Here is a 25,840-nt window from a genome sequence, read left to right as displayed (position 1 = left end):
TGGTGTGAAGACAAGTGTTTACTCGGTGAAAACCTAGTCCTCTTTCTTAGCATATTGTACTAGCCACTGTTGGGTGTTACATGGAGCTCATTAGTCCCCAGCTTCTGGCAACCCCCACAGATAAATTTACTTTGTACGTGTTAAATCATTCAGGAAGAGAAGGGACTTCTGCTATTTACTTCATCTTTGCAGACGATTATAAAGATAGAAGCTGGGAGATTCGGTGCTATTCTGCTTCCTGTGTTTTTCCCTGTGGGCGGACTAGAAGGGACCAGCTTTGCCCTCTAGACTTAACTCATCTGTGCACAAATCTGGGGCCCAATGTTGATGGAACAGGCATGGCCCGGTGGCTTGTAGAGCAAGCTGTCTGGGTCACTGGGGTTCCAGGTGGTGGGGAATTGTCCCCATGTCTGCACACATGTGACAGAACAGGCAAATCAAATGTCCCTGTATGTGTTTTTCTTCAGTGTGGAGGAAGCATTCACCATCACATAAATTCACTTCCAGAAAATTCTGTTCCTTCAGCAGGTTCCCTAGCATGAAGTCTTAGAGCACAGAAAGAAAAATCTTTTTTTTTTTTTAAATGTTTGTGTTCCAGGAAAGGAAACTTCACTTTTGCCAGTACTGAATGTGTAAAAAGCATAAATCATAATTTAATGGAAAGGATCATTTCTAAATAGTGTTACCAAATAAGTCGATCTCCTGTCCTACAATACTTTGAGATATGATTTCTTGTGTCAGGGATGATAAACAGGTCTCCATAAACAGTGTCCTGGCCAGGGGCAGGGGCACACAATAAAGCTTTATTTCTGAGTTTGAAATAAAACACCCAAGTCTGTAAAAAAAAAAAAAAAAATCAATGACCAACCCAGGCCACAGAACTCTATACTGAAGCCACTTTAAAGTGAACCCCAGGAGCCTAGGCCCTCCATGCTTGTCTTTGTTGGGTAATGAAAAAAGTTGGTTTGTTCTTCGTAAATGACTTTTCCACAAATGTTAATTTCCTGACCATTGAAAGTAAAACTGGGTTCTCCAGAAGTGACAAATAAATAGGTTATAATAAAACCTTTAATAGATATCTGCAATTTTATGGCTGCAAGGTACTTGTGCATCTTCTGTTATAAATAAAACCCATAAAATAGTCCCATGTGGAAGAAATAAGGAGCCATAAAGCCCCTGGTCATTAGTGTGATCCTGATAAACAGTTGCACTTGAAATGGCTGGACATCCAACGGAAGATTTGATATAACTACATAAATGAGTTGATTTTTTTTCTAAGCAAGTGTTAATTATGAGTTATTGATCTTATTCTAACGTTAGCTTTCTCTCCCCAGATGCAAAGAGTTTAGCTGAGATGCTCATGAGGTAAGTGCGTGGCCCTGTCCTCAGGCATCATGCATCGAATGATGTGTCAAGGGACAGTTCTAATGTGCTTTGATTACTTCTTAATATAAGATGGTCTGGAGTTTGTGACATGTAATTTTCATTTATACTCCAAAACATTCATGTAATGTGTAGTTGGCTATGTTTAGACATGCCACGCATGTCTGTCCTGTAGGCTCGAGCAGGAGGATGGTGCCACAGAAGCCAGGGTCAGGGTTGCTACAGCAGGCTTGGGCTATGCTTCTGTTCGGGTTGACAGCCCCCCAGGACTTCTGACAGTCAGCCCAGCCCAAGGAAGGCCACAAAAGAAATACACAGTGCCCTCCAAAGGCCAGAGTGAATTGTGATAGACTCTCACTCTCGGTCCCAAGATGCCTTCCGCATCCTCCATGTGTATGCTTAGCAGTCCCTGCTGCTATTGTCCCTGTGCTGCTGGGCCCAGCCGTTGCCCTGCCTGCTTCACACTTGGTACTGTGGCTTCGTCCTTAGTCATCATGGTTTGCTACATGCAGTGAATGGGGGCCAGGGAAGGAGCATCCTAGATAAACCGCATCCTTCCCATGGGGCTCATAGCAGACAGTGGCACGAAGAGGGGACTCTGTCCTTTCTGTGTCCCTCCTCTAAACCCCTACACCCCACCCCATGCCCCTTGACTTCATCTCCCCGTGCTTCCTCAACTCCGCGCTCTGTAAACACAGGATCTGTGTGACGCTGAGCATTGCACACGTGGGTTAATTGAATGACGGTATCACCCCTCTACTAATACTCTGTCTGAGAACAATGTAAGGACCGGATAAAAGGCGAAACCAGAAAATGAGAAGGGAACTATCAGAGCCCCTAGTAGGAAGCATGGGGTTGCCATTTTAGGTGGCCTGGCATGGGAGCAAGGGTGAGCTCCTTCCACTTGGTCTCCACGGCAGCTTCCACTTCATCTGCACATGTAAGGCTGTCAGTGTTATTCACAACGAGCTCACGTTCTAACTTATCAGTATCTTTAGCGACATAGGAAGAGGTTGGGTGCCACTGATTCGCCAAGATTGTTTCTCAGAGACATTGTTAGACACACTGTGTGTTAAGCCTGTGTGAATCATCACAGATAAAGCAACAGTATGGGCAGGGTCCAGGCCAACTCTGAAATTCAGAGTGGCATAATTAGGAGAGTGTTGATGTCACTCGTCACGAATAGGAAAAATAGAGGCAGGGTACAGACATTTTGATTTTTTTTTTTTTTTTTTTTTTTTTTTAGAGGTTGAGGTTGGGAGCTGGTACTTATCAGAATACAGGGCCTATGTGGGTCATGTTGAATTTGAAATTCTTTTCACATATCAGTGAGTTTGTCCAGTGGACAGATGGGTACAAGAGTCTGGGCTTGGATGAAAAGCAAACAAATCCAAGTTCCCCCAAATCGCCTCCTTCAGGATGGATTTCTAATCAGAAAACATCAGACTTATGTGAGAGATTACACAAATCTGCATAAAATCCCTCAAGGCCATGGTCATCTGGAAACCCACATTTGTTCACCAAACAAGTCAGAGGCATTCTTTGCAGCCCCATATGTTGTATCCAGGCTCTTCTGGACTTGTCAGAACAGATAAAACATCTAGAAAGCAAAGAAGCAAAAGCCGCCTGACTAACCATGACTGACTGACTCGGCAGAGTACATGTTATAATGCAGGCTTGAACACTACGAATTAGCTGACATTTAACATGAGGCCATCTCCCGTACAGTTCAGTTTTTCTGGAAGCTCTTGCAGAAGCTCTGACCTGTAAATAAGCAACCGCGTAAGTGACAAGAGCGGCCTGCGGCCTCAGGCGTGACCACTGCTCACCTCAGCCACCCCTTCCCAGCACCATCTTGCTCATCTGGTCCCCGTAGGGCTTCTCCAGCCTCCTGGAAAGCTAGCAACAATCCTGGGATGCTTTTCCCCTGCTGTGTGGGTTTCCCAGCCTCTCCTTCCCGTTAGTCTCTGTCCCTATGTCCTCTAGGTGCCCCCATCCAGAACTCACACCTGTGCTGAAAGGGTCTGAAACCATGGTTCCTGTTTTCTGTTAAGGATGGTCTGAGTTTTGCCTCTCCTGAGACCCAATGTTTCCATAGCCTTCCCCCACTCCCCCACTCACCCCAGAGCAAGTGGCAGCATTAAAAGGCCACCCACTGAGCAGGAATAAGTCCTGGTCTTCCATTGACTGTCAGTTGATGTTGGAAATGTTAAATCTAGCAACCACTACCATTTCCTCCAAAGAACAACAGTGATTGGGAAATTATTTCCAAGTTCTTCTAACAAGTGGTGGATTCACCTGGAAGGAGGGGCAGTGATGTCATCCAGCAAGGAAGGAGGGGCAGTGATGTCATCAAGCAGGGAAGGAGGGGCAGTGATGTTATCCAGCAGGGAAGGAGGGGCAGTGATGTCATCCAGCAGGGAAGGAGGGGCAGTGATGTCATCCAGCAGGGAAAGGGGCAGTGATGTCATCGTGCTGGATGACGATCCTGAAAGTAAGTTTTTTTCCACTTTCAACAAGAATAGCTTAAAAGAACAAAACAAAACAAACAACTTGGGCTGGGCAGATAGCTCAGTGGATAATGCGATGGCTGTGTAAGCAAGAGGGCCCGAGTCTGGATTCTCAGCATGGACATCTGTAACCCAGTGCGAAGGGATGGAGACAGTCAGGTCCCAGGTCCTTGCTGACCAGCTAGCCTAGCTCTAGTTGGAGTTTCAGGCTCCTCAGGGAAGAGACATTGTCTCAAAAAAGTAGGGGGGCAGTAAAAGATACCCTGACATCAACCTGTGTGTACACACATAGACACACACATGCATGTAACAGAGAGAGAGAGAGACGGAGGGAGAGACAGAGGGAGAAGAGAAAGAGAGAGAGACAACATGATTGTATACCAGCCTCCCAACTGGGAAGACTGCCTTGCTCTGAGCAGCTACCAACTAATAATGTCAGTGCCCAAGGACTCTCATCAGTGTGAGAGCCAGTGCTAGCAAAGAGGAAACATGCTGAGCACTTAAATTAGCTTAGACTTCTTATGTTCACATCTTTGTACACATAATCTCACAACGCCCATCGAGATGTCACAACCAGATATGATCTTGCTTGTAGTTGTTTTATGCTTCAGAGAGACATTCCATTGTATCTGGGACAAGTACATCTTCACTAGTTACACGTGTGTACACATACATACACACACACACACACACACACACATACACTCCTATAAACATGCTTATATATATTACTCATACAGACGTTTATGTGTGTGCCCATACACAGAGACACGCATGAACACTCATGTGTGCAGACTTACACACACACTTATGAACATACACTCATACATACATATGCACACTCATATATACAAACCCATACTCATAGATAGATATTCACACATACACTCACACACTTACACACTCACACACTTACACACTCACACACTTACACACTCACACACTTATACACACACTCATAGATGAACACAGATATATTCTCATACACATGCACACGCATACACACACTTGTACATACAAGCACTCATATACACAAACACACACTTATACATACATACTCACTCATACAGCATACACTTATACGGACACATGACTTTAAGGAAATTGTGAAGACTTTGAAGAAGAGTAGTGACAACAAATGCGTTGGATGACTGGGGAAGATGGCGTCTTACAACGCTGCTGTTTTAGTCAAACAGCAGGACGTGGAACGGCTGGCCAGAGGTCATTCATCTGGGTTCTGTGATATGTAATTTCATACTGCCATTTTGCTTCCACAGTAAAAACATTTAGAATCCTCTGGTTGCAAATAGGTTTCTCCTAATTATATCCTTTAAAGTTTTGCTGTGGCTATAGTGACCAGTGGCGATAATTTTTTGAGGATCACCCTTTATATGTTAAACAACAGAAAACCAAACATGGCCATAATACTAATATCATGAAACACCTTAGGCTGAGCCCAGTGGTTTTAGAGCAGGAACTGTTATCGACCGCGGCAAAGCCTTTGGGGCTAGGCTGCTAGGGTCATGTTGTATCACCCAAGATAACAGGATACATTTAACGCATACCTACTGAGCAATTCCTCTGACCCCTGCTGTTCTGGGGACATGCAAGGACCAGAGTGGATGAGTACATCCCTGTGGAGTTGAAATTCCGGTGGGAGAGACTAATAATGAATAGGATAAACCAATTACATATGTTTAATTGACTTGATTAAACATATGCCGGAGAGTAATGGTGCCAAGAAAACTAAATTAAGTAGAGAATGGGGCTAGGACAGGAGGGATTCCCCCCGCAGGGCCAGCCTGGCCTACTGAAAAGATGGCTGATTAGCAGGCAGCACAAGGACGCGCAGGAGAGCCAAATGGAACAGGAAGTAGATAGAGGCTCCCAGCTGAGGGCCTGGCTCTCAGGGTTCACTGAGTCATGTGACCCTACTGAGGGGCCTGGCAAGGTCTTCTCCGGAGTTGAAGGACTCTCCATCCAGCCCTCAGGACCTCAGTGTTCCTTGTTCATACAGTGTCAGCCTTCACAGCGTTACTGTAGCTCGTTTCCTGTGTCCCTGAGACAGGGGGCCCTTTATTGTCACTTGAGCGGGACCTGTTCCTGGTGTTCATAGTTTGTCAGAGCAGCTGCTGCCTCATAACCATGCCCGAGGAGAAGGAACCCGCTCACGTTTCTATTTTTGGCTACAAGGACATGCTCAAGTCCCCCGCTTCTAACCGGGTCTTTTGGATGCTCACAGTGGAGAGGCTGCCCGTATGTTTCCGTGGAAATTCAGATGGTAGGGGCGTGGCAGGCAGCTCTCAGTCCCCCAAGGATCGCAAATGCTCTTCGTTTTCTGCAAACTATGTGAATCTCTGCACTTCTCTCCCTTCTTATTTTAACCACAAGTGCAATGGGAAATGAAATAATGTGAAGGTGTATAGAGACCATGTGAAAAATCAGGCCAAAAGGCTTGGACACGGGCTGCACGGAATTGGCTTGACCGAGGCTCACAACCCACTTATACCCGGTTACGAGTCTGCAGAGCAAGAAATTCGGTTCAAGATCAAGCACCTAGAGGAGCAGTGAATCTTATAGGAGCAGCCTTGCTTGGGGGGTGTTCTGTAAGGAATGGGCATCATTAGCTATGCTGTGGTAACCTGGGCTTCAACAGGCAGCATACAGGGATTCCTCGCATGGATGATTTAGACCCCATCAGCTGCTTGGTTTAGGAGTGAGCAGGAACCAAGGAAAGTCCTTTGTTGGAGGGAAAAGCACTCAGCGTGCATTGTTCAGACCTTTCTTGCTCTCCCTTCAAACTAACTAGCAGGTGAGGCTGAGGAGATGGCTCAGGGGATAAAGAGGCTGCCACGCACACATTAGGGCTGACCTTGGATTGGTACCACCCATGTAAGAAATCAGATGTGCCTATGTCTGCATCACTGGGCACCTGCTGGCTAACTAGTCTGGCAGAAACGGCTAGTGCTGGCTTCAACCAGACTCTGTCTCAGAAAGATAAGATGGAGAGCTGGTCAGGAAGATGCCCAACGTCAGCCTCCAGCCTCCGCATAAAGAAGCACAGGCACAAAAAATAGAGAGACTGAAAATGCAAGGGAAGGAAGAGAGGGAGGGAGGGAGGGAGAGAGAAAGGGAGGGAGGGAGGGAAGGAGAGAAAGAGGGGGAGAGGGAGGGAGAGAGGAGGAGGGAGAGAAGGGGAGGGAGGGGGAGAGAGAGAGAGAGAGAGAGAGAGGCAACCAAATCATTAGGTGAACCTGATTCCAGAAATCACCCTGTAGAGGTCTTGAAGACTCTGCCCCTGGACATAGGGCCACCGTAAATGGCTCCATGGAAGAAGTTCCCCAGTGACTTCCACTTGCTGGGTGGTTCTTCAGAAACTATCTAAACATCTATAGCATACCCTTATGAAGACTGAACCACCCCTACAGTAGATTGCAAATTGAGGCCCCTGTCGGCTCTTTTAGATCTGTTCAGCATAAAGGCTCATCTTTGAGCTGCGGGCTGGAACCGGCTGTGATTACCAGGCAGTCTCACCACCTACTTCCATTTACTTTTAGAGAATTCGCTCTCAAGAGTAATTTTTCTGGTACACAAATTTTTTGAGATAAAATTATTTTAGTAATTGAGGGTCGTTTTTTTCTTTCCCTCTCTATTGCAAAACAGTGCTCAGCTAGGAAACCCAAAGTGATGGTGGAGATGTTAACAAGGCGTGTGATTCATCACTAGAACAGAAACAACTAGGCATGGATGCGAGTCTGTTAGGGAACCCAACATCCAGTGCCCAGCTGCTGCGCAGGGTTCCCGCTCGCCGGCACCGCCGTGTCTCATGTCTGAGAAATGAAAATGTTATCGTTTGAGTGTGTCCCCCCCCCAAGCCCTTTTAAAGAATTGTTTCATTTTCACTCTTACCCAAGAAATGGGAATTGTCTCAAGACTGATCTTTTTTTTTTTTTTTAAATCCCATCTATTAGAGATTTATATGTCCTGACCCTCCTCCTTTGTCTACTGAAGTTTAATCTTAGTAAATATCTCTTGGGTGAAGGCAAAGCAGTTTTCTATCAGGTGCTGTTCCCTTCCCCTCTCTCCAAGTTGTTTTCATAATTAAGCGATAAACCTGAGTGCTATAGCGTTGTGGCACATTGACGTATGTCACGCTGAGCTGGGCCGGCTAATGCGTCCTGTCTCTCATCCTCCCTCAGTAAGAACACGCGGACGTCAGACACCTTAAGCAAGCAGCAGCAGACCCTGAGAATGCACATCGATATACCCAGGGCTCAGCTTTTGATCGAAGAGAGAGACACAATGGAAACCATAGGTAAGCACCCTGCTAGTTGCGTTACACAGCCTGCCTGCTGAGCCGCCCGTACTCTCTCGTCCTGACCCGGAAGGACTGGATAGGAAGGCAGCCTGGGTGCCCACCAGTAGACAAGCTGAAGGGAATATCTGGCGCCGGGCAGGATGAGGGGTCCCCACCTCTGACAGCTTTGGGCCTTTCCTGCAGAGACCATTGTCCCTCCAGAGAAGAAAACTCAACAACCCAGTGAGCCTCTAAGCTTGCCTCCTAAAGATCCATTTTAGATATCCTCTGTGCTCTCCTTGCCAACTCTGACAAGGTCAGCCTCCGTTAAATAAACCTTCAGAATTTGATTAACACTTAAATAAATAAATGCCTCCATGCAGGCTGTAACCCTGTTCCCAGCATCTCGTAACATCCTGAACTGAGAGAAACAGCCAGCCCCCCAGTTTCCCAGTCTTAGAGAAACCATAAAAAAAATAATAAAATAAAATAAAAAAGGGACAGGCACTGTGGCCTATCCACCCAACATCTTGACCTGTCATCTTCCTGTAATTGCTAACAGCCACAGAGGCCCCTAACATGTATCGAGAGCCCTCTAAGTCCCATGTGCCCTTACAGCACTTTCTGTGTGTTACTCGCTTAACCTCCCATCAGCTCACAGGAAAGGGAACTGCTTTTATATGAGACGTGGAAAGGTTTACACAGCCAGCCAAAGTCATCAGACAGTAGCAGACCCAGGATTTCTGGCTGACCTCCAGCTTTGCCACCGTACCATTCACCTCTAGTGACAGATGGTTGCCACCATGCCAGCAGGCTTCTGCAGGACCCTCTTAAGTCCTGCGCGCCTTCGAGAACCATGAAAATATGACTAACGCCTAGTGGACCATCACTGGGACCACCCCTTTGCAAACTGCATTTGTTTTGGAAGGCATCTTCTGCCACTCGGTGCTAGGCCAGCCCTTTCCCGTGGCCTAGATACACTGCCTGCCTCCCAGTAGGGCCCCTGACTGCCTCCTGCCAGGAAGGCTGCAAGAGGAGGTCAGGTTGAAAGAAAGTCTCCTATGGCCATCACCCTTTCACTGCCCCGCCATCTTGAGCAGTATCTTGAGCTGCTGGCTTTGAAATGCTAAGGCCTGGGCTGCCCTCCCTGCCACAGCGCTCAGTCCAGGCATAGCCTTGTTTAGAAGAACCATGACTTAAGTCCAGTCTGGCCCTCAGTCAGCTGACTCCCATTAATTCTTGGGCCCCGTGTCAAATAGGAAGCCCCACTTTTCTCTGAAATGCAGTAGGGTGTATTAGTTTTCTCTCAGTGCCGACAGAAGGGCGTGCTTTGCTTCCGGTTGTCTGTCTTTTTTGCTACTGGGGTTTTTGCAATGCCCCTCATTGATCTGTATAGACGAGGCATGAAAACTAAAACCGCCTTTGGCCTTGCACTTTGCTAAGCACCCCCTGTGTGTTGGCTTTGGAGTACAGGCACGCTTCGGGGAGCTTGGCTAGGTCACTGGTTACATAAGGCGAGGGGTTATAGAGGACCCTTCGCAATCCTTCAAATGCCTGTTTCAGCAAGATTGGGCCTGCCAGCGGTACGTGGCTTCCATGGGCCCCTTGTTGCTGGCTGGATGCCGGATGGTCTGCCAGTCATCTCTGTATGTCACCATGACCTGCGGACCGGAGATTCATACAATCTGCCCAACATCGTCTGTCGCCAACTATCATTTACCTCCTCTGACTCCCAAACAGTGGGCCGACGGCATCTTCTAACCACTATGAAACACTCCAGGCTTTGGTTACTAGAGTCCAATATTAGACCACCATTCATCTCTGTCTGGAATAAATGGCTACCCTCACAACCGGGGAGGCGCTTGACATTGCCCAGGACAGGCTTGCAACCCAGCCATGAATCTCATCTTAAAAAGACAACTGCCCACCAGAATCCACAACACAGCTGTGTTACGAATGACAAACCAGGGTAGATAGGGGGCCTCTGGTGTCAGCTCTAAATTGTGAGACCATCTCTGTCCAAAATCCCACTCTCTGTGAGGGCAGCTCTAGAGCCAAGCCTCCAAGCCCAGCTCTGGCACCTGTCTCAGCACCAACCTGTGCTATGTGCCACCCGCCGGGACACTCACAGACAGCTTGGCAGCCTCCTCCCCAGTTCTCTGCCAAGAAATTTGATTCTAACTTCAAGAGGCCTTTCTTTCCTCCCCTGCCAGAGCCTGAGCAACTGGGTTTTGTGAGGATCTCTCTGTTCAGAGCCATTTTTGGGCACAGAAGCCTTGCCGTGTTGTTTATGAACATAGAATCAGTGCCCCCATCCCCACCCCACCCCCATCTCTTGAGACATGCTGGGTGATTGATAATCAGAACAGTAGCCGCAATCACAGTCTCTGAAAATGTACGGAAACTCCACGCATCCAAACCAAAAAGTCTCCCTTTGTGTCAAAGGGCTCCAAAGAGAGTGTGAAAGGTAAAAGCAGTCCTCAGCCAGTGGCACATGCCTCACACAGCTGTTCCCGAGGTGCTGGCTCCTGTCTCCTCCTGCCTTCCAGAGCCTGTGCTATGTGTGTTCTCTTACAAGAGAGATATCCTCGAGGTCAGTCAAAGTGTTCACTAAAGAGTAAAGCTCAGAAGTAGCAGGGGGACGGGAACAGGCCCCGCCCCTTTGTCCTCCAAACACTGAGGCCAGTGTGGCAGCCAACCCCAGTGTGGTGGACTGCAAAGTTTTGTTCCCTAATTCCCGAAGAGTGTTCTAGCAGCCAAAAGGGCCTGTCCCGCAGGCAGCCCCATCACCGGGAGCATTGATATCACACAACACATCAGGCAAGTTTTGGACAAACACATAAACTCTAAAGAAAGCCAAGTAGTCAGATATACCGGGTGGTGTTGGTTTCAGAAAAAGCTGAGCGCACAAGAGACAGAAAGGATGCGCCTCAGCATAGATGGCCTCCTCTGCACCAAAGTGTGTGTGACTCTTCGGACGGACACAAACGCAGAGCTGGTATTTATTCCTCTCTTTGTTAAACACTCTTGGCCTTCCTGTGTGCCCCTTCTTGCAGATGACCGCTCCACAGTCCTGCTGACAGATGCTGACTTTGGGGAGGCAGCGAAACAGAAGTCTCTGACAGTGACTCACACGGTGCATTACCAATCGGTGTCTCAGGCCACCGGGCCCCTAGTGGATGTTTCAGATGCTCGGCCAGGAACAAGTGAGTGGTCAACAGCACTTGGAATGTGCTGTGGGTGTTATCAACGCTGACAATATTTCGTGTCCCTAGCCAACACAACTGTGGGGCTTCTTCATTGCACACCTAAGTAATAGTAGTAATTTTTAATTGGGATATTTGAGATTTCATTTATTTCTTGACACTGTTAAGTATGTGTCAGTTCAAACCAACAAATCTTAGTATTGGTTTACTGTAAAAAATCTCCAGAAATTTTAGGTGGATTGGATCCTTTGAACTTTGTAAAACATGCAGAAAAGAAGGGTGACTAATTTTAGTGTGTTTGGCAGCGTTCCGTTTGGGGAAAGAAACACTCTCACATGTGTTATCCACAGCAACCTTGTCCTCATAAGCAGATGTGAGAGTCCTCAGTTCACGTATTGGAAGGCGGAGTTTCAGACAGACAACTCCAAGTTATACACATCAGGTGGGAAAACCAGAAAGCTGCCGTACGCGTGTCTGACCTCGAGGCTTACATTCGTCTCCTAAACACACAAAGAAAAACGACAGTTCCGGCCGACACAGACATTTTTGTTTACTTAATTATTCATATTTGCATTCATAATAGATGGAAGTTAATTACCGCAAAGAGTTAGGTCTCCTAATGTGCATCCAGCTTATTAGTTGGGTAGTCTGGTTTCTTCATAATTTAAACTGTTCCTAAATCCCTTTAAAGGGTGAGAAATTGATGCCCCATTTTGTTGTCACTTTGGAAGCTTTTCTCTCCGGCTTTTAGTTTGGAAGTGAAATTCACACTTCTAGAGCCATAGAGGGTCATGAGAACAACCCGTGATGTATTGCCGGGCGCTGAAGTCTGCAGATTCCAGCGTGTGCCACAGAGTTCATGAAGTGACTGATCAACTCCCAAACCCGGTGGTTGCACACTCGGGAAGGTGTTGAACAGGGCTGAAGGTCACCTGCGACAGTGGCTTTGATCATGTTGAAGCCAAATTTCGTCTGTCCCTTGTGCTAAAACTGTCTCCTCCCCTCTAGGGATATCAGTACGTCCTGGAGACACAAGTAGGACGTGAGTGAAACAGGTAGCTGTCTGGGTTTGTGTCTACAAGCTAAGAGCCTTGTTAGGGAAATGCTTCGCCCACTCTCCAGCCACTGGCTTCATCACTCTGGTCCAAGGCTGGCCTTCAGCCTCTTCCTGGCGGTGCCCTCTTAGATTTCTAGGCTACTTTTTGCTCTTAAATCAAGGCAAAGTTGACGCATATGGGAGATATGTCTTGCCTGCCTTGATCACAGCACATTGGTTCCATGTGCCAGGTAAAAAGCAACACAGAATCATGCTTTCCTTCGAATAGTCAAGGAGCAAAGATGTCCACATGGCTATCGCAAACAGTTAATGCAAGAGAAGAGGCAGTGGCGGGAATGTACCAGAAACTTCCCATTGCATGAAGGGGAAGCCCTGGGATAGTGGGGAGTGGTTTTGCCGGCATTTAAACTATCAACAGACGCTGTACAGTGCAGACACTGTACAGTGCAGACACTGTACAGTACAGACACTACAGTGCAGACACTGTACAGTGCAGACACTGTACAGACAGACACTGTACAGTGCAGACGCTGTACAGTGCAGACGCTGTAAGCCAGGCGTGCCAGCCAGCAGGCAGAACCCTGGAGGAATGTGCTACGCATCTTGTGGCTTTGAGGTTGTTAAATGTCACTGGGGAAATTGACGAATTCGTTCATTCAGCATTGAGACGTGGTTGTTCGGGTTCTGCTTGGCACAGATGGCTCATACTCGGTGGCAGGAGTGCGCTGCAGAGAAAATGGGGAAAGACGTGTGTTTTCATTTTAGTGGGAAGGCAGATACTAAACAAGGGATTCGTTTTCTTTCTCGGGATGAGTTAGATAAAGAAAAGGCAGGATGAAGAGATACAGAGTCAAGGCAGTCTGGTGTGGGAACGGTGGGAGGGGGTTCCCTGGACCGGGGTTCTTCGGGGAGGCTGCCATGGAGGAGGATGGGTGAACCAAGGCCATCAGAGGGAGAGCTAGAACTGGCTGTCAGGAGAGAGCAGGAAGGGGGGAAAACCCAAGACTCTCCAGCCCTGGGGTGCTGGCAGGCTGCCAGGAAAGCAGTCCCCGTGGGTATGAGACAGGGACAGCTGCCCACACCAGGCCATGCATTCCAGTTTCATTCTGAGAGTCCTGCAGCATTTGTCCTAAGATCCAACCTGGCTGTCACCTGGACATGCTACAATTTAAGAGCATGGTTTCTTTCCCTTTATAGTGAATTGCATTAAAGCGCGCTGATGGCAAGCATCGCCGTCTAGCTCTCTCCTCCTGTGCTAAGACGGAATTGTTTTGTTTAGCGTCATCCTGAACTCACTCGATTGAAGATTTTATTTTTCCTATTAATGTTTTTCTCAAAACTGAAAATGTCAGAGATCAGCGATAGTCAAGGTTTTTTGTTTTGTTTTGTTCTTAATGAAGACAGTGGGTGACTTGCGCCCACAGAAACTTCAGAAGTTTGACCCTCAGGAATGTTCCAGAACCCAGGTCCTTGCTTACTCCCTGGAGCTTGCCACCACCTCTGACCCTGTATCACGCCTGTGTCAGCACAGCCCTGTGGTCCTGTGGCCCAAGCCCAGTGCTGCTGCAGCTTGTTGGGTTTGCAGAGATTCATTGGAGAAGCCAGCTCTGCAGCCAGGGGTTTCTGCCTCTGCAGCTGCAGCTGCACACAGATCAGAACCAACAATGAAAATTCCTCCTGTACCAAGCAGGGCTGGGGCCTTCTGATCACTATTCCCTCAGGGCCTGCGGAGGAACAGAGTTCTGTAGGTTTTTGCATTAAATTAGACACTATTAGGAATCTGTGGTTTGAAGCATATGGGAGCACACACACACACACACACACGCGCGCACATACACACATGCACACACACACAAACACACACGCGCGCGCGCATACACACATGCGCGTGCGCACACACACGCGCGCGCACGCACACACACACGCGCGCACACACACACACACACACACACACACACACACACACACACACACACACACACTCCATGCAAACACTGTGTCATTTTGTCAGAGTCTTGAGCATCTGCAGGCTTTGGTATCCAAGGAGGCTCTGGGGTTCAGTCCCGACGGATACCGAGGTTTCTGTGATCCAACTACGTCCCCCATGGTGTCAACCACAAAAGCCATCATTCTCTGCCCTCTGTGTTATGATTACGCTGCCATTGCAGGAGCCTTTGTTTATCACTAGAGCACAGGAAAAGCTGCTGGTTGTAGATAAACGTGATTGCACTACAGAGCTGTGTTCCCAAGTGCTTCATTAGCTCGCCAGGGGGGTGTGCCAAGTTCTTGTCCTGTGGGTGAAGAATGGAAACAAGGTGGCATCCATTGCTTTCCATGTGTGAAGACATATCCTCTGGCCGTGTCCTCTGCTCCGCTTATAGCCTTTCTCCTGCACAGATGGCACTGGCGTTCTACACTTGAACCCAGGCCTTCACTGGCATCCTGTTGCCAGCACGTGCCACAGTGCACGGCACACATTAGGCACCTGGTGAAGATGTTCAGGCTCTGACCCACCACAGAGTGCTGACGTCAGGATGACAGCACTAGGAGTGACGGGAAATTTAAATCACCTAAGTAGAACCTGGGAAGCCAACCGATCCCACCTCTCTCTGGTTCATCTCTGGAGATCTGTGTTCAGCGCGAGTGTGTCTGCCCTAACCTTCTGGAACTCTCACGCTCTCTCCTCTCTACTGAAAAAAGTGCCCACAAGATCATCTCCTGGGAAAACTAGCAAAGTGGGCGGGTGTGACAACCTATGATTATCTTTAGGGGCTGGATATCATATTTACCTGAAAGCTACTCGTTTGTTCATTCATTCATTCATTCATACGTTCGTTTGCTCACTTGTATACAGAGCATTTACCAAGAATCCATTAAATATCACCTTTCTCTGTTATCTGTGGGTTCTGGGACCTCCAAGTTGCTAAAAAGCCATGGCTGCTCAGGTGCTCCGTATAAAATGGCTTTCTTAGTTCGTTTTCTGTTGCTGTGATAAACGTCATGATCAACATCACCTTGGGGAGGAAGTGCTTTGTTCCATCTTACACACCCAGGTTACAGCCAGTCACTGAGGGAAGTCAGGGCAGGGAAGGAACGTGAGGCAGGAGCCGATGGAGGCAGAGGTCATGAAGGACGCTGCTTACTGGCTTGCTCTCCATGGCTTTCTCAGCCTGCCTTCTTACACAGCTCAGAAGCACCTACCCAGCGCGGGGGGTGGGGGGAACCACCATAGTCTAGGCCCGTCTACCTCAATCAGCAATCAAGAAAAAGCCCCCACAAACCTATCTATCTATAAGTCAGTCTGACAGAGGCATTTTCTCAATTGGGGTTCCCTCTTCCTAGATGACTCCAGCTTGTGCTAAGTTGACAAAAAAGTAACCAACACATTGGTGTTTCTATATAAGATGTGTGTACTTTAAATCCTCGTGTGTACTTTAAATAATCTGTGGATTCCTCATAATGCCCAGTATCCTGTGTACCCTGTGTGAATAAGCTGCTACCCCACCCTAGTCAGAGAAGGATGACAGGGTGACTCTACATCTTGTTTTTTTCCCCCTGGATAGTTCTAATTAGGGGCTGCCTGAACCCTTAGGTATAGAACCAGCAGATGTTGAGGTCAAATGATTAAAAAGTGCCCCTGCTGGCATCTGATCCTCACGTTGCCCAGGGACACAGACTGTCAATTTCACAAGTTATAATTCAATCCTCTCACATAGACCAGGAAATCAAGATCCCAAGAGCTGTTCTCACAACTTGAAAGCAAAGCAAACACCCCTAAGCCCCAGACAACTGCACCTGCGGCCAAGAATCTCTAAGCCCAGGAATCATAGACCCTGGGGCTCAGGCTCAGCCCAACACCTCCCCTCCCCCACCACGTCTTTCTCCTGACTCCCACTTCTGCACTGGGGCTTAGGTCTGCCCACAGGTCCTCACTCCTGAGGCGGAGTCCCTTGCCAGACATGGCCTGAATCCCAGATGCTCTCCAAGTTCTCAGCCCACAAGCTGTGACCTTACAATGCAGAGAAGCGCAGGAAAGGTAGCTGATGTTGGCCAGAAAAAGAGTGCTCTTTGCTGTCCCCATCTCCTCTCCTGCGCAGCCCCAGCCCTGCACCACCTCTGAGTAGAGCAACTTCACGTTCCTGTATTGTGCCACAGCCAGTGGCCTGGTCATGCGGGCTCTCGGCCTGGCCCTTGCCTGCCCATCCCTGTCTGTCTCCACCCATCAAATTTCTGAAACGTCTGGTTCATGAATTTGTAAGGGGCATTCTTTTGCCAAACTGTCTAAATCAAGTTTTGAGCCTTCGAGATTAACTGAGTTCTCCCAGTAAACCCAGGGCGTGTCCCACCAGGATGATGCCGGCTGCTCGGGCATCACAGACTTAGATACCCAGGGTGCCCTGCCACATTCAGATCACCCAAAGCTAAAGGTGGCAATGATATCAGCAGTCTCAGAAATAAGGGGCACAGGCCTACTCAAATGAGGTCATGAAGCCAGAGTTACATGGTTTTTGAGTAACGAAACTAGGCTTCAAAACCAGATGACATATTTCAAAAGCACTACACGTAGGCCCTGTGTGCAACCTCCAAGTATAGATGATACTACATAAAGGACATGTGGGATCTAAAGAAGGCCTCACATATAACACACAGGTGAATATGCATGATTTTGTGTGTGTATATACATACATATGCATGTATATATACATATAAGTGGGTTCTCATGTCTACTGCATTTTCATCTGTAGATTAACCCCCCATACATTACAACCCAACGATGCAATGTAATCACTGATTTCATAGCATTTACATTGCATTGACTTTTATTATTCAGATAGAAATTATTAAAAATACACAGGAAGATGTGACTACGTTGTATCCAAATAATGGGAGAAGCTTACAGCACTTACAGCATATACACTGAATCTTTACTGCTGTAACTTTGAATATATACTCTATCACCCAGCACAGTACTAGGGAGTACAGGAAAAAGTAGCTCTGCTGCACAAGCGGATCCAGCCATCCACCGAAAGGCCCGGATGAGCATTTGCTGCTTAGGAAGGGAACTGGTCAGTCCCACTGTTAGCACATGACAAGGCCGCTGAGCCCCTGCAGCCGAGGCCTCACTACAAGATGTAAGAACAGACAGCAGAGGGTTAGAAGAATCCGGCGAGCAGGGCACACGTGACATGCTTTGTAACCGACCTATTACCCGCACAATCCTCTCTGATCCTGAATTTGGGATAATTATTAAAACAACTCGATTCAACGGGCAGAAACTTAATGCAGATTTAGACCCCCGAGTTGAAAGGTCAGGAGTTGTTTCTATCCCTTGCTCTCCACCCGCCGGCTGCTTAGCAGGCACGGCACTAACCGCTAAGTCGTATTTATATTAGAGGTTTGGAAACTTGACAAGGAATCTTCCATGCCGTGGCATAAAACTTCCTAGATGAGCTAGTCAGCCTTGCAAAGTCACCACCGAGCAGAATCCAAGTATTTACATCGCTGGCTTGGAAGCTGTCCTGTCTCGTTCAATTCAGATACAAAATAATGGTTACTAAATCCTGGTTATTAAAAACAATGTATCAACTATCCTTGTCTCCCCACACCCTGACACCATTCCGCACCCGGACAGACACCTGCTTAGTGCAGAACAGAATTGTGGCCTGCGGCTCAGAAAACGAATACCATGACCTATATTTTCAACATTTATCAGGCCACTGCTAGCACTGTCCTCATCCTGGGGAAAGGGAATAATGAATAGAATTAACTAGAAAAGAGTTCTAGCTTTGAATAGAAAATTTCCAAATAGGGAGGTCTCCGTGGGGAAGGGAGGCCATGAGGAGGAAGAGCTGTGCTCCACCACTGAGGAGTGAGCTTGCAAAGGCAGGAAACAGGGGTGAGCATGGGAGACCCGAGGAGAGCATTAGGGGCTTTGAGTCTGCCCCAGCATCCAGGCCAAGAGAACACTCAGACTCCTCTACAAGTGTGGCTGCAAGAAACCCAAAGAATTACAAAATGAGATTCCTCAAAACTTACATAAGGGGCTGGGTAATTTTCTAGAAAAGACTCATTAGCATTTAAATAACAAGCTGTACTTATTTAAGCCCCACTTATCAAGTCAATAGTGCCTGGAAGACATTTAGACTCCTACCCATGACACTGTTTCTCTGTCTCCTGGAGGCCCTCTCTGGAAGGCTCCTCTTCCTTGGGAAAAACACAGTTATCGCTCACACCTTGCTACGCACAGGGCTCTAACACTTGGCTCATTTGCACTCTCATCAAAGCTGAAAGCTGTCTTCTAATGAAGCCTCTTCCGAAGAATTTTGCAAGCGATGAAATGTGTCTTGGAAAAGAAAAAAAAAAAAAAGAAAGAAAGAAAAATCAATGTGGCCAAAAGCATGCGCCGGGACCGGGTCTTTTGATGACCCAGAGAATCCTAAAATGTATTGATCTGGCCATCTTCTTAATGCTTCTCTCCTGAATCCTAGGATGATGGATTGGTTCAAAGACCAATAACTAGAAACCTGCAAAGGGGAAAATCTTCCATTTACAAAGAAAGGCTTTTCCCTGATGCCCAGTGTCAGCATTTCGTGCTCCAGTGGGAATTATGGGCAAGCCATGGTCCTGTGCACACCCACCTACAGACATAGACAGCTGCCATCAGACCACATCTGGCCAAGTAGGAGACAGTGCCTGAACAGAGGGGCAGAATGCCCAAGCTGCCATTGCTTGTCCACGACATGACTTCAGGCTGTTCCAGTCCCAGCGTACATATAGACAGCTCTAAAGACATACCCTTGCCTCTGCCCTGGGGAGAAATGCAAATTCACAGGGGCAAGTAATTGAGCATAGATGGCGGTGTCCAGAGTTGGATGTCAGTTCGTTCTATTGAAGTAGCTGCGCCTGTGCTAAATTCCGAGCGTACAGAACCGGGGAAGGCCCTTCCAGGACCCTGGGCTACTTTCAGATAGAGTCGCAGAAAAACCACTCCAGGGAACAGAACACCTCCCCTGCTCTACAGAATTCTGGGAAAGGCCCATTCCAGGGTCCAACGCATGTTGCTGCTGCTGGGTGTCCCTTTATAGAGCTAAGAGCATTCTGCACCCCCCTCCCACCTGCTGCCTTTAGTTTCAGACTTGAAGGAAACATAACTCCCGCAGGACTCGTGGACCTCGACGCTTCTTACAGACAGTTGACACATGTCATCCAGAGGCCATTTAACTGTTTATTGTCCATATGAAATAAAGCCAAGTCTTCTTCATCAGAGTTCCCAGGATGCTCATGGAGAGGCATGCTGCCACACGCTGAGAGAACAGTGGGACAGAGAATAGATGTAGTCTCTGTCTCCAGGGGCTTCAGCTTAAAGTTCTGGGGAAGGAGCAGGTGTTCCGGAGCCACTGATGTCAGTGTCCTAAAGCTTTAGCAGCCATTGGCCAGCCTAGACTCAGGTGCAGTGCTCGGCTCCCCCTGAAGGGGGCAGTCTCCCCCTGTAGCTCTCCCTTCATAAGGCATACAGCGTAGGGACCCACCCTGCTCCCCCTGTGACCTCCTCTTGAATTATTATGTATGCAGTGACTGTTTTTCCAAATGAGATCATGTTTGATGTCTCTGGAGTCAAGATGAGAGCTTGGGGGGCCATGGGGAACAGAGTGTAGTTCAGTCTATGCTGAAGGTTGAATGGACCTCAGAAAGGAAATCTTGTTCAAACACATTTGGTCAGCTTCCCTCGTCTAACAGGAAAGTTAAAATGAATGTTTCATAGGACTGTTAACAGCCACGAATAAGGTTCTGTTATGCATCTTCCAAACCCAAATGGGGTGTTCTTCTGCTTGTGAGAGTTCTTAAATGCTTAAATATCTGGTGAACTTGGTAGACTATGAAAGAAGTCAAGGGGGCCTTCAATGGAAAAATCCAAGGAAGGCTTGCCAGGGCCTCGGCTGAGTGGGGAGGCTGACAGCTTGCAGGACCCCTGAAGACAGACCCCCATCAGTCCCCTTGTTCTTTGCAGACCCCACCACCAGGAGGAACGCGAAGGCTGGACCCACAGCAAGAAACCGGTATGCCAGCCAGTGGACCCTCAACAGACCCCACCCCACCATCTCAGCACACACCCTCACCACGGACTGGAGACTGCCCACTCCCAGGGCTACAGGATCCGTGGACAAGGAGAGCGACAGCTACAGTGTCAGCCCATCACAAGACACAGGTGGGTTCTGTGCACCTCCCCTTTGGGCATGGCAGGATTTCCCCAGCTTAGTGAGGAGGGAGGCCTGGGACACCTCCTTTTCCTCCCGCCTGCCTTCCCTTGAGAAGGCCACTTTCACGTGACAACCGCTTCTCCACCAGTTTCCAGGCCGACTGTGTAGCCTTCCCCACGTGCAAGGCCTCACTGAGCTCTGCAAGGTCGAACAGAAGCGAGTCTCTTTTGCAGATCTCGTGAATTCCTCACCTGTGCTGCTCTCCCCTTTTAGTTCCTACCTACCCTACAGAGAGAAAGACACTTTATTTCTCACCCACACAGCAGCAGTAATTGCTGATTGCGCTCTGAGGGCGTCTGACCCACTCCCACCTCCAGGACTAAGGGCCTGAACTTGACACCTTTCCATGACAGGGTCATAGCACCCCTTAGAGGGGTCACAGGCCTGTCCTTCTGGCAACTAACCAGGTTGATTATAAGGTAAACAAGCCTTGGAGCTGATGGCACCAACCACCAAGCTTTCACTTCTGAGAATGAACTTTCCTAAACTTTCAGAAGTTATGTCTGAACCTAACAGCTATAGGAAATTTTAGTACTCTTTTTATTCACAAAACACTTCAAAAACAGGGCTCCAGAGGCGGTGTGTCCCTGTGGGAATTTATTTTTATGTCTGTTATTTTCTCTTAGAAGGTTCTCAGAGGTGACTTAAAAACTTTTCCATAGATTTAAATTATAGAGACACCTCTGACTGAGGTGATAGGGCCTCGCTGCGAAGCTGTTTGCACTGGTTTTGTCCTATTTTCTAGTTCCCATCAACAGTGGTAACAACAAAGGATGAGACCTGGAGGCCAGGGACTATTCTGCCTTGTGAAAAGGCCAAGCCTCAGTGCATGTGTGCGTGTGTGTGTGTGTATGTGTGTGCATGTGTGTGTGCATATGTGGGAGTGGGTGCATATGTGTGTGCATATGTGTGAGTACATGTGTGTGTGCATATGCACAGGTGTGCGTGTTGTATGTGTCTGTAAGTATGCATGTGCACACATTCACGTGTTCCCATAGAGGACAGAGGCTGACACTGAGTGTCTTTCTCCAACACCTCATCTTATTTTCGAAACGGGCCTCTCACTGAGCCTGCAGCTCACCAATTCAGCCTTGTGTTGAAGGCCAGCCTCCTCAGAACAGCCTCAGCCGAGCCTCCCCAGATCCTGTGCATCTGGAAATTACAGCCGCAGGCCAGAGAAGGTCATCACATTGGTTCAAACATAGGCCACTGACTGAGTCACCCCCCCTCCCCCTCTTCTCTCCCCCGTGGTACAGACCGAGCTAGAAGCAGCATGGTCTCCACAGAAAGTGCCTCTTCTACCTACGAAGAACTGGCCAGGGCCTATGAGCACGCCAAGATGGAAGAGCAGCTGAGGCATGCCAAGTTCACCATCACAGAGTGCTTCATATCCGACACGTCCTCCGAGCAGCTGACGGCAGGGACAAACGAGTACACAGACAGTCTGACCTCCAGTACCCCTTCAGAGTCGGGGATCTGCAGGTTCACTGCGTCTCCCCCAAAACCTCAGGATGGAGGACGAGTGATGAACATGGCGGTTCCGAAGGCCCATCGGCCAGGTGAGGAGGCAGGGCGGGGCGGGGACCACTACTGAGGACGTCTGTCCACCCTGAGCAGTTCTGGTCAGTTCTCGGGCTGCATGGATGCTCCACTGACTGGCTGAGTGCTGCAGGGCGAATCTCTCCCACAGTTGTTTGCACCGGAAGCAGCAATAGTCACTTCTTTTATTTGTGAATCTGAGATCTGATGGGGGAGGGGGGTCTAGGGAGGGGAAGCAAGCAGTAGCTGCGGGATTCGCTCCTTAGAAATGGCTAACGCAACTGGCAAGTCTCTGGCAGCCATATTCCTGTGTAAATGTTTCCAGAAGGTGGCCTGAGCATCCTCCTACTTGGTGGGTCAGTTCTAAATACAAGCATCCTAGATGACGACAGTCAAAACAGCCGTGCCCGTAAGGTCGGTGGGGACCGTCACTATAACATGTTTCCCTAGGTTGGGTGCTTTATAAGGAAGGGGGGGGGGCTATTTAGCTCACAGCTCTGGAGGTTGCTGACATCAAACACAGTTAAGTGAGGACCTCAGAGTGAATGGGGGAGGGGCATTCATGTACTTTTAAAAGCCCATGTAGTGAGATAGGTGGGAAAGCACTCCTTTTTTTTTTATTATTATTTTATTCTTGTACATACACATTTATGTTATCACACATATATACAATAGATTACCTATGGCAAGAAGAGCCGTGATACAGTCAGGAATTATATAAGTGTTACATTCTTAGTGTTTTGGCTATTTGTACTTGGCAGCCTTGAAGAAGACATCTTTCCTATCTTGGTGCATCTAAATTCCTGAATGTAAATCAATCTCCATCACATCTTGTCATTATCAACTTAGATCACCTATCTAGACCTAAAAAAAAAAATACCTTAACCCCTAAACAATTAAGCTTCATTGTAAAACTAAGCTACCTGGTCTGCAGCTCCCTCAGAGGCTTGAGAAGGAGTGAACTTGATTATCTGAGTACACCAGGAGTGCAAGTTAGTAGTGGGAAAGCACTCTTTAACAACTAGCTCTCTGTTAACTAGTGCAGAACCACCTTAGGCCTCGTCCAGGGCAGTATCCCATGACCTAATGACCTCCCACTGGGCCCCCACTTCCTATGATTGCACCACCTCCCAGGATTAGGGCTCTGAAGACCCAGCTTCCAGCCCAGGGGCCCTAGGACACACGCTCACCATCCCGGGCCCCAGCACAGGCAGGACAGCATCCGTCCCACAGGAGGCTATTGTCCATGCAGAGCCTGGGAAACTTAGGGTGGACTCAAAGCCTTCCTGTGGCTTCTAAAGGCCGTTTCCCCGGGAGCTTCTAAAAAGAGAGCGGTCTTAGCAGGGCTCAGTGCCAGGGGCCTCCTTTACCTAGGTACTCACTGAAGATGACAGAAACTGGAAATTTTAGGTCAGGGGCTAATATGACCTTCAGCTTGACCTTGGGTGGATACCCTGGGCTTGTGAGAGCTAAACCTTTACACATGATGGGAACAGATGTACAAAGCGCACAGGCACAAAGGCCCAGTCTTTCATGGCGCTCACAAGTCCAAGGACTCCACAGTCTAAGCAAAACAAAAAAACACCAGGAACCTCCGTCCACCTGGGGGCTTTGTCAGCAGTCTGGTGTTCTGTAGCGGCTCTGTTCTTACATGTTGGCTATGGTATTGACAAGCCATACCCAGTGCAACTGAAGCAAAGCTTCAGACTGAGCCCAGCAGGCCAGTGGGCTGCTAACCCCAGGAAACACCTTTTGTGATTTTGTTTTGCCCATCTGTGAGAGATGCCCCATACCCTTCCCCTCCGTGACCAGCCAAGGATGCGATCCACCATGAGGCCAAAGTTCTAGCACTAGGCCAAAAAGTGTCCTTCCCTTTAAGTTATAACCACCGCTTTCAGGCTTCTGGCATAGGGCACAGCTGAAACAAGGCCCTGATAAATGCATTAAAATATATAAAAATAAGAATTACCTATCCAGCAAGCAATCTCCCAAATGGACTCAAGACTTGTGGCAGATGCAATAGTCAGAACTCTATTTATTTTCCTTCTGTCTGCTTCTGCAGGGACAGGACGAGCTGTTGTTTGTGGGTATTTTTAATCTCGTGTATTTTGCTGCTCTTGGTATTTACTCAAAAGGGGCAAATGAAAATAAGATGTGATAAGTGTAATGGCTTTTGGACCTTGCTCATCCTAGAGGTGGCAAGACCAGCAGGAGGGAAGATGAGCCACTGGGCATCTTTTTGGCTGCACTAGCCACAATCCACAATCGGTGGGCATGGCGCTGGCATTGTTGTACTGGGTTTGTACATCAGCACACGGAAAAAATGCAGAGAAGCAAGGCGGGGAGAAAGTGCTCTGGGGTACCAGCCAACCTCCAGGTAGTTGTTAGACTTCCTGGAGCGTAGGGGTCTCCACACATGCTGCTGGGGGGCTTCTTCCTCTTTCAGCCACCATCGATGTCCCTAAATCACCCACTTAATCTCTATGCCCCCTGTAAGTACTTTCTGCTCTCACATAAGAACTTGCCATCACTTCCCCTTCAAGTGTGATTTGGGGCATAGAGCGTGCTCCCTGGTAGGATGGCTGCCCTACTTTTGCGAGCCTTTAAAACCATTAAAGGCTTCAGATGGCTTGTTGTCTGTACGGTTGGCGTAAGGATTTTTTTTTTTATTTATTTAAAGTCTATACTTGGTTCATGATGTTGTTGCCTGGGTCCCTTAGGGCATCCCTGGTACCACCACAAAGTGGCTATCATCTTAATGCATTATTTAAAGTAAAGTGATTTTATAACTTTAGATATGAATAATTTCTTAAATCAATGTGAGTTCGGATGTCCACACACTCTGTTCTGTCTACCCCACAGGGATGTGTCATTATTGCATCTTGTATATGCTTTAGGGGGATGTTTCATCCTCTGGGAGCCTTTCTGTTGTTCATTCTTAATGCAACTCAAGTTTGTGTGGGAAACAGTATGGTTCTGGACGATCCCGAGTCCAGTGTGAGAGCAGATTTGAAGGTGTAATGACCCCCAGAGCAGGTAGATCAAGTACAGCACAGGCGATTTCCTGACAGAGTCACCCATGGTCCTGGGTGACAGTGGGACCAGGTTAATCTTTCTGGTTTGGGTTAGAAAAACTAGAGCCATAAGGTCAGGGCAGAAGTGACGTGAGTCAGCCCTGAATGCACCAATGCATAATGCCCAAGAAAGTGACCAAGAGGCTGGCAGAGCTCTGGTCCCAGGATCTGGCTGTAAAACTCCACATCCCACTCCAATAGTCCCTGGGGAGACCTGCAGGGCCACTTAGGGGTTGTTGAGGTGGAAATGAGTCAAGATGGCTGCGTTCACTTCAAGTGGAAGACGTGCAAAGTAGAAGGCTGTCTGACATCTCTTGGTGCTAACTGCAGGAAGCAGCCAAGCTGGCAGCTCTTTGGCCATCCTCCACCCCGCCCGTGCCCCTGCCCCCGCCCCCAGCCCCACCCTCACGCCCGCCCCCATGTCCCTCTGAGTTCGGGATAAGGCATGTCATTGTCAGCATCTGAGTACAGCCTTACCACGATCTGGTTAGCTTTTTCCCTCTCTGTGCCACTAGC

The 25,840-nt window shown here is 48.2% G+C and overlaps 1 protein-coding gene and 1 pseudogene across 1 annotated transcript in view; both read left to right on the top strand.

Moving 5' to 3' along the window:
- The window catches only part of LOC127192954 (40S ribosomal protein S19-like), an 877,505-nt pseudogene that overhangs the window by 794,712 nt on the left and 56,953 nt on the right, over positions 1-25,840 (top strand).
- The window catches only part of Dscam (DS cell adhesion molecule), a 574,658-nt gene that overhangs the window by 534,622 nt on the left and 14,196 nt on the right, over positions 1-25,840 (top strand). The window contains exons 29-33 of the mRNA XM_051150389.1: positions 1,335-1,365; positions 8,093-8,208; positions 11,247-11,396; positions 20,462-20,659; positions 21,968-22,270. Coding sequence (XP_051006346.1) covers positions 1,335-1,365; positions 8,093-8,208; positions 11,247-11,396; positions 20,462-20,659; positions 21,968-22,270 — 798 coding nt within the window. The remainder of the gene's footprint in view (positions 1-1,334; positions 1,366-8,092; positions 8,209-11,246; positions 11,397-20,461; positions 20,660-21,967; positions 22,271-25,840) is intronic.

Source organism: Acomys russatus, chromosome 8 (genome assembly GCF_903995435.1).
Source record: "Acomys russatus chromosome 8, mAcoRus1.1, whole genome shotgun sequence".
In the NCBI taxonomy this organism is placed as follows: Eukaryota; Metazoa; Chordata; class Mammalia; order Rodentia; family Muridae; genus Acomys; species Acomys russatus.
The sequence above is the reverse complement of the archived record's forward strand: the minus strand, read 5'-3'. Positions and strand labels throughout refer to the sequence as shown.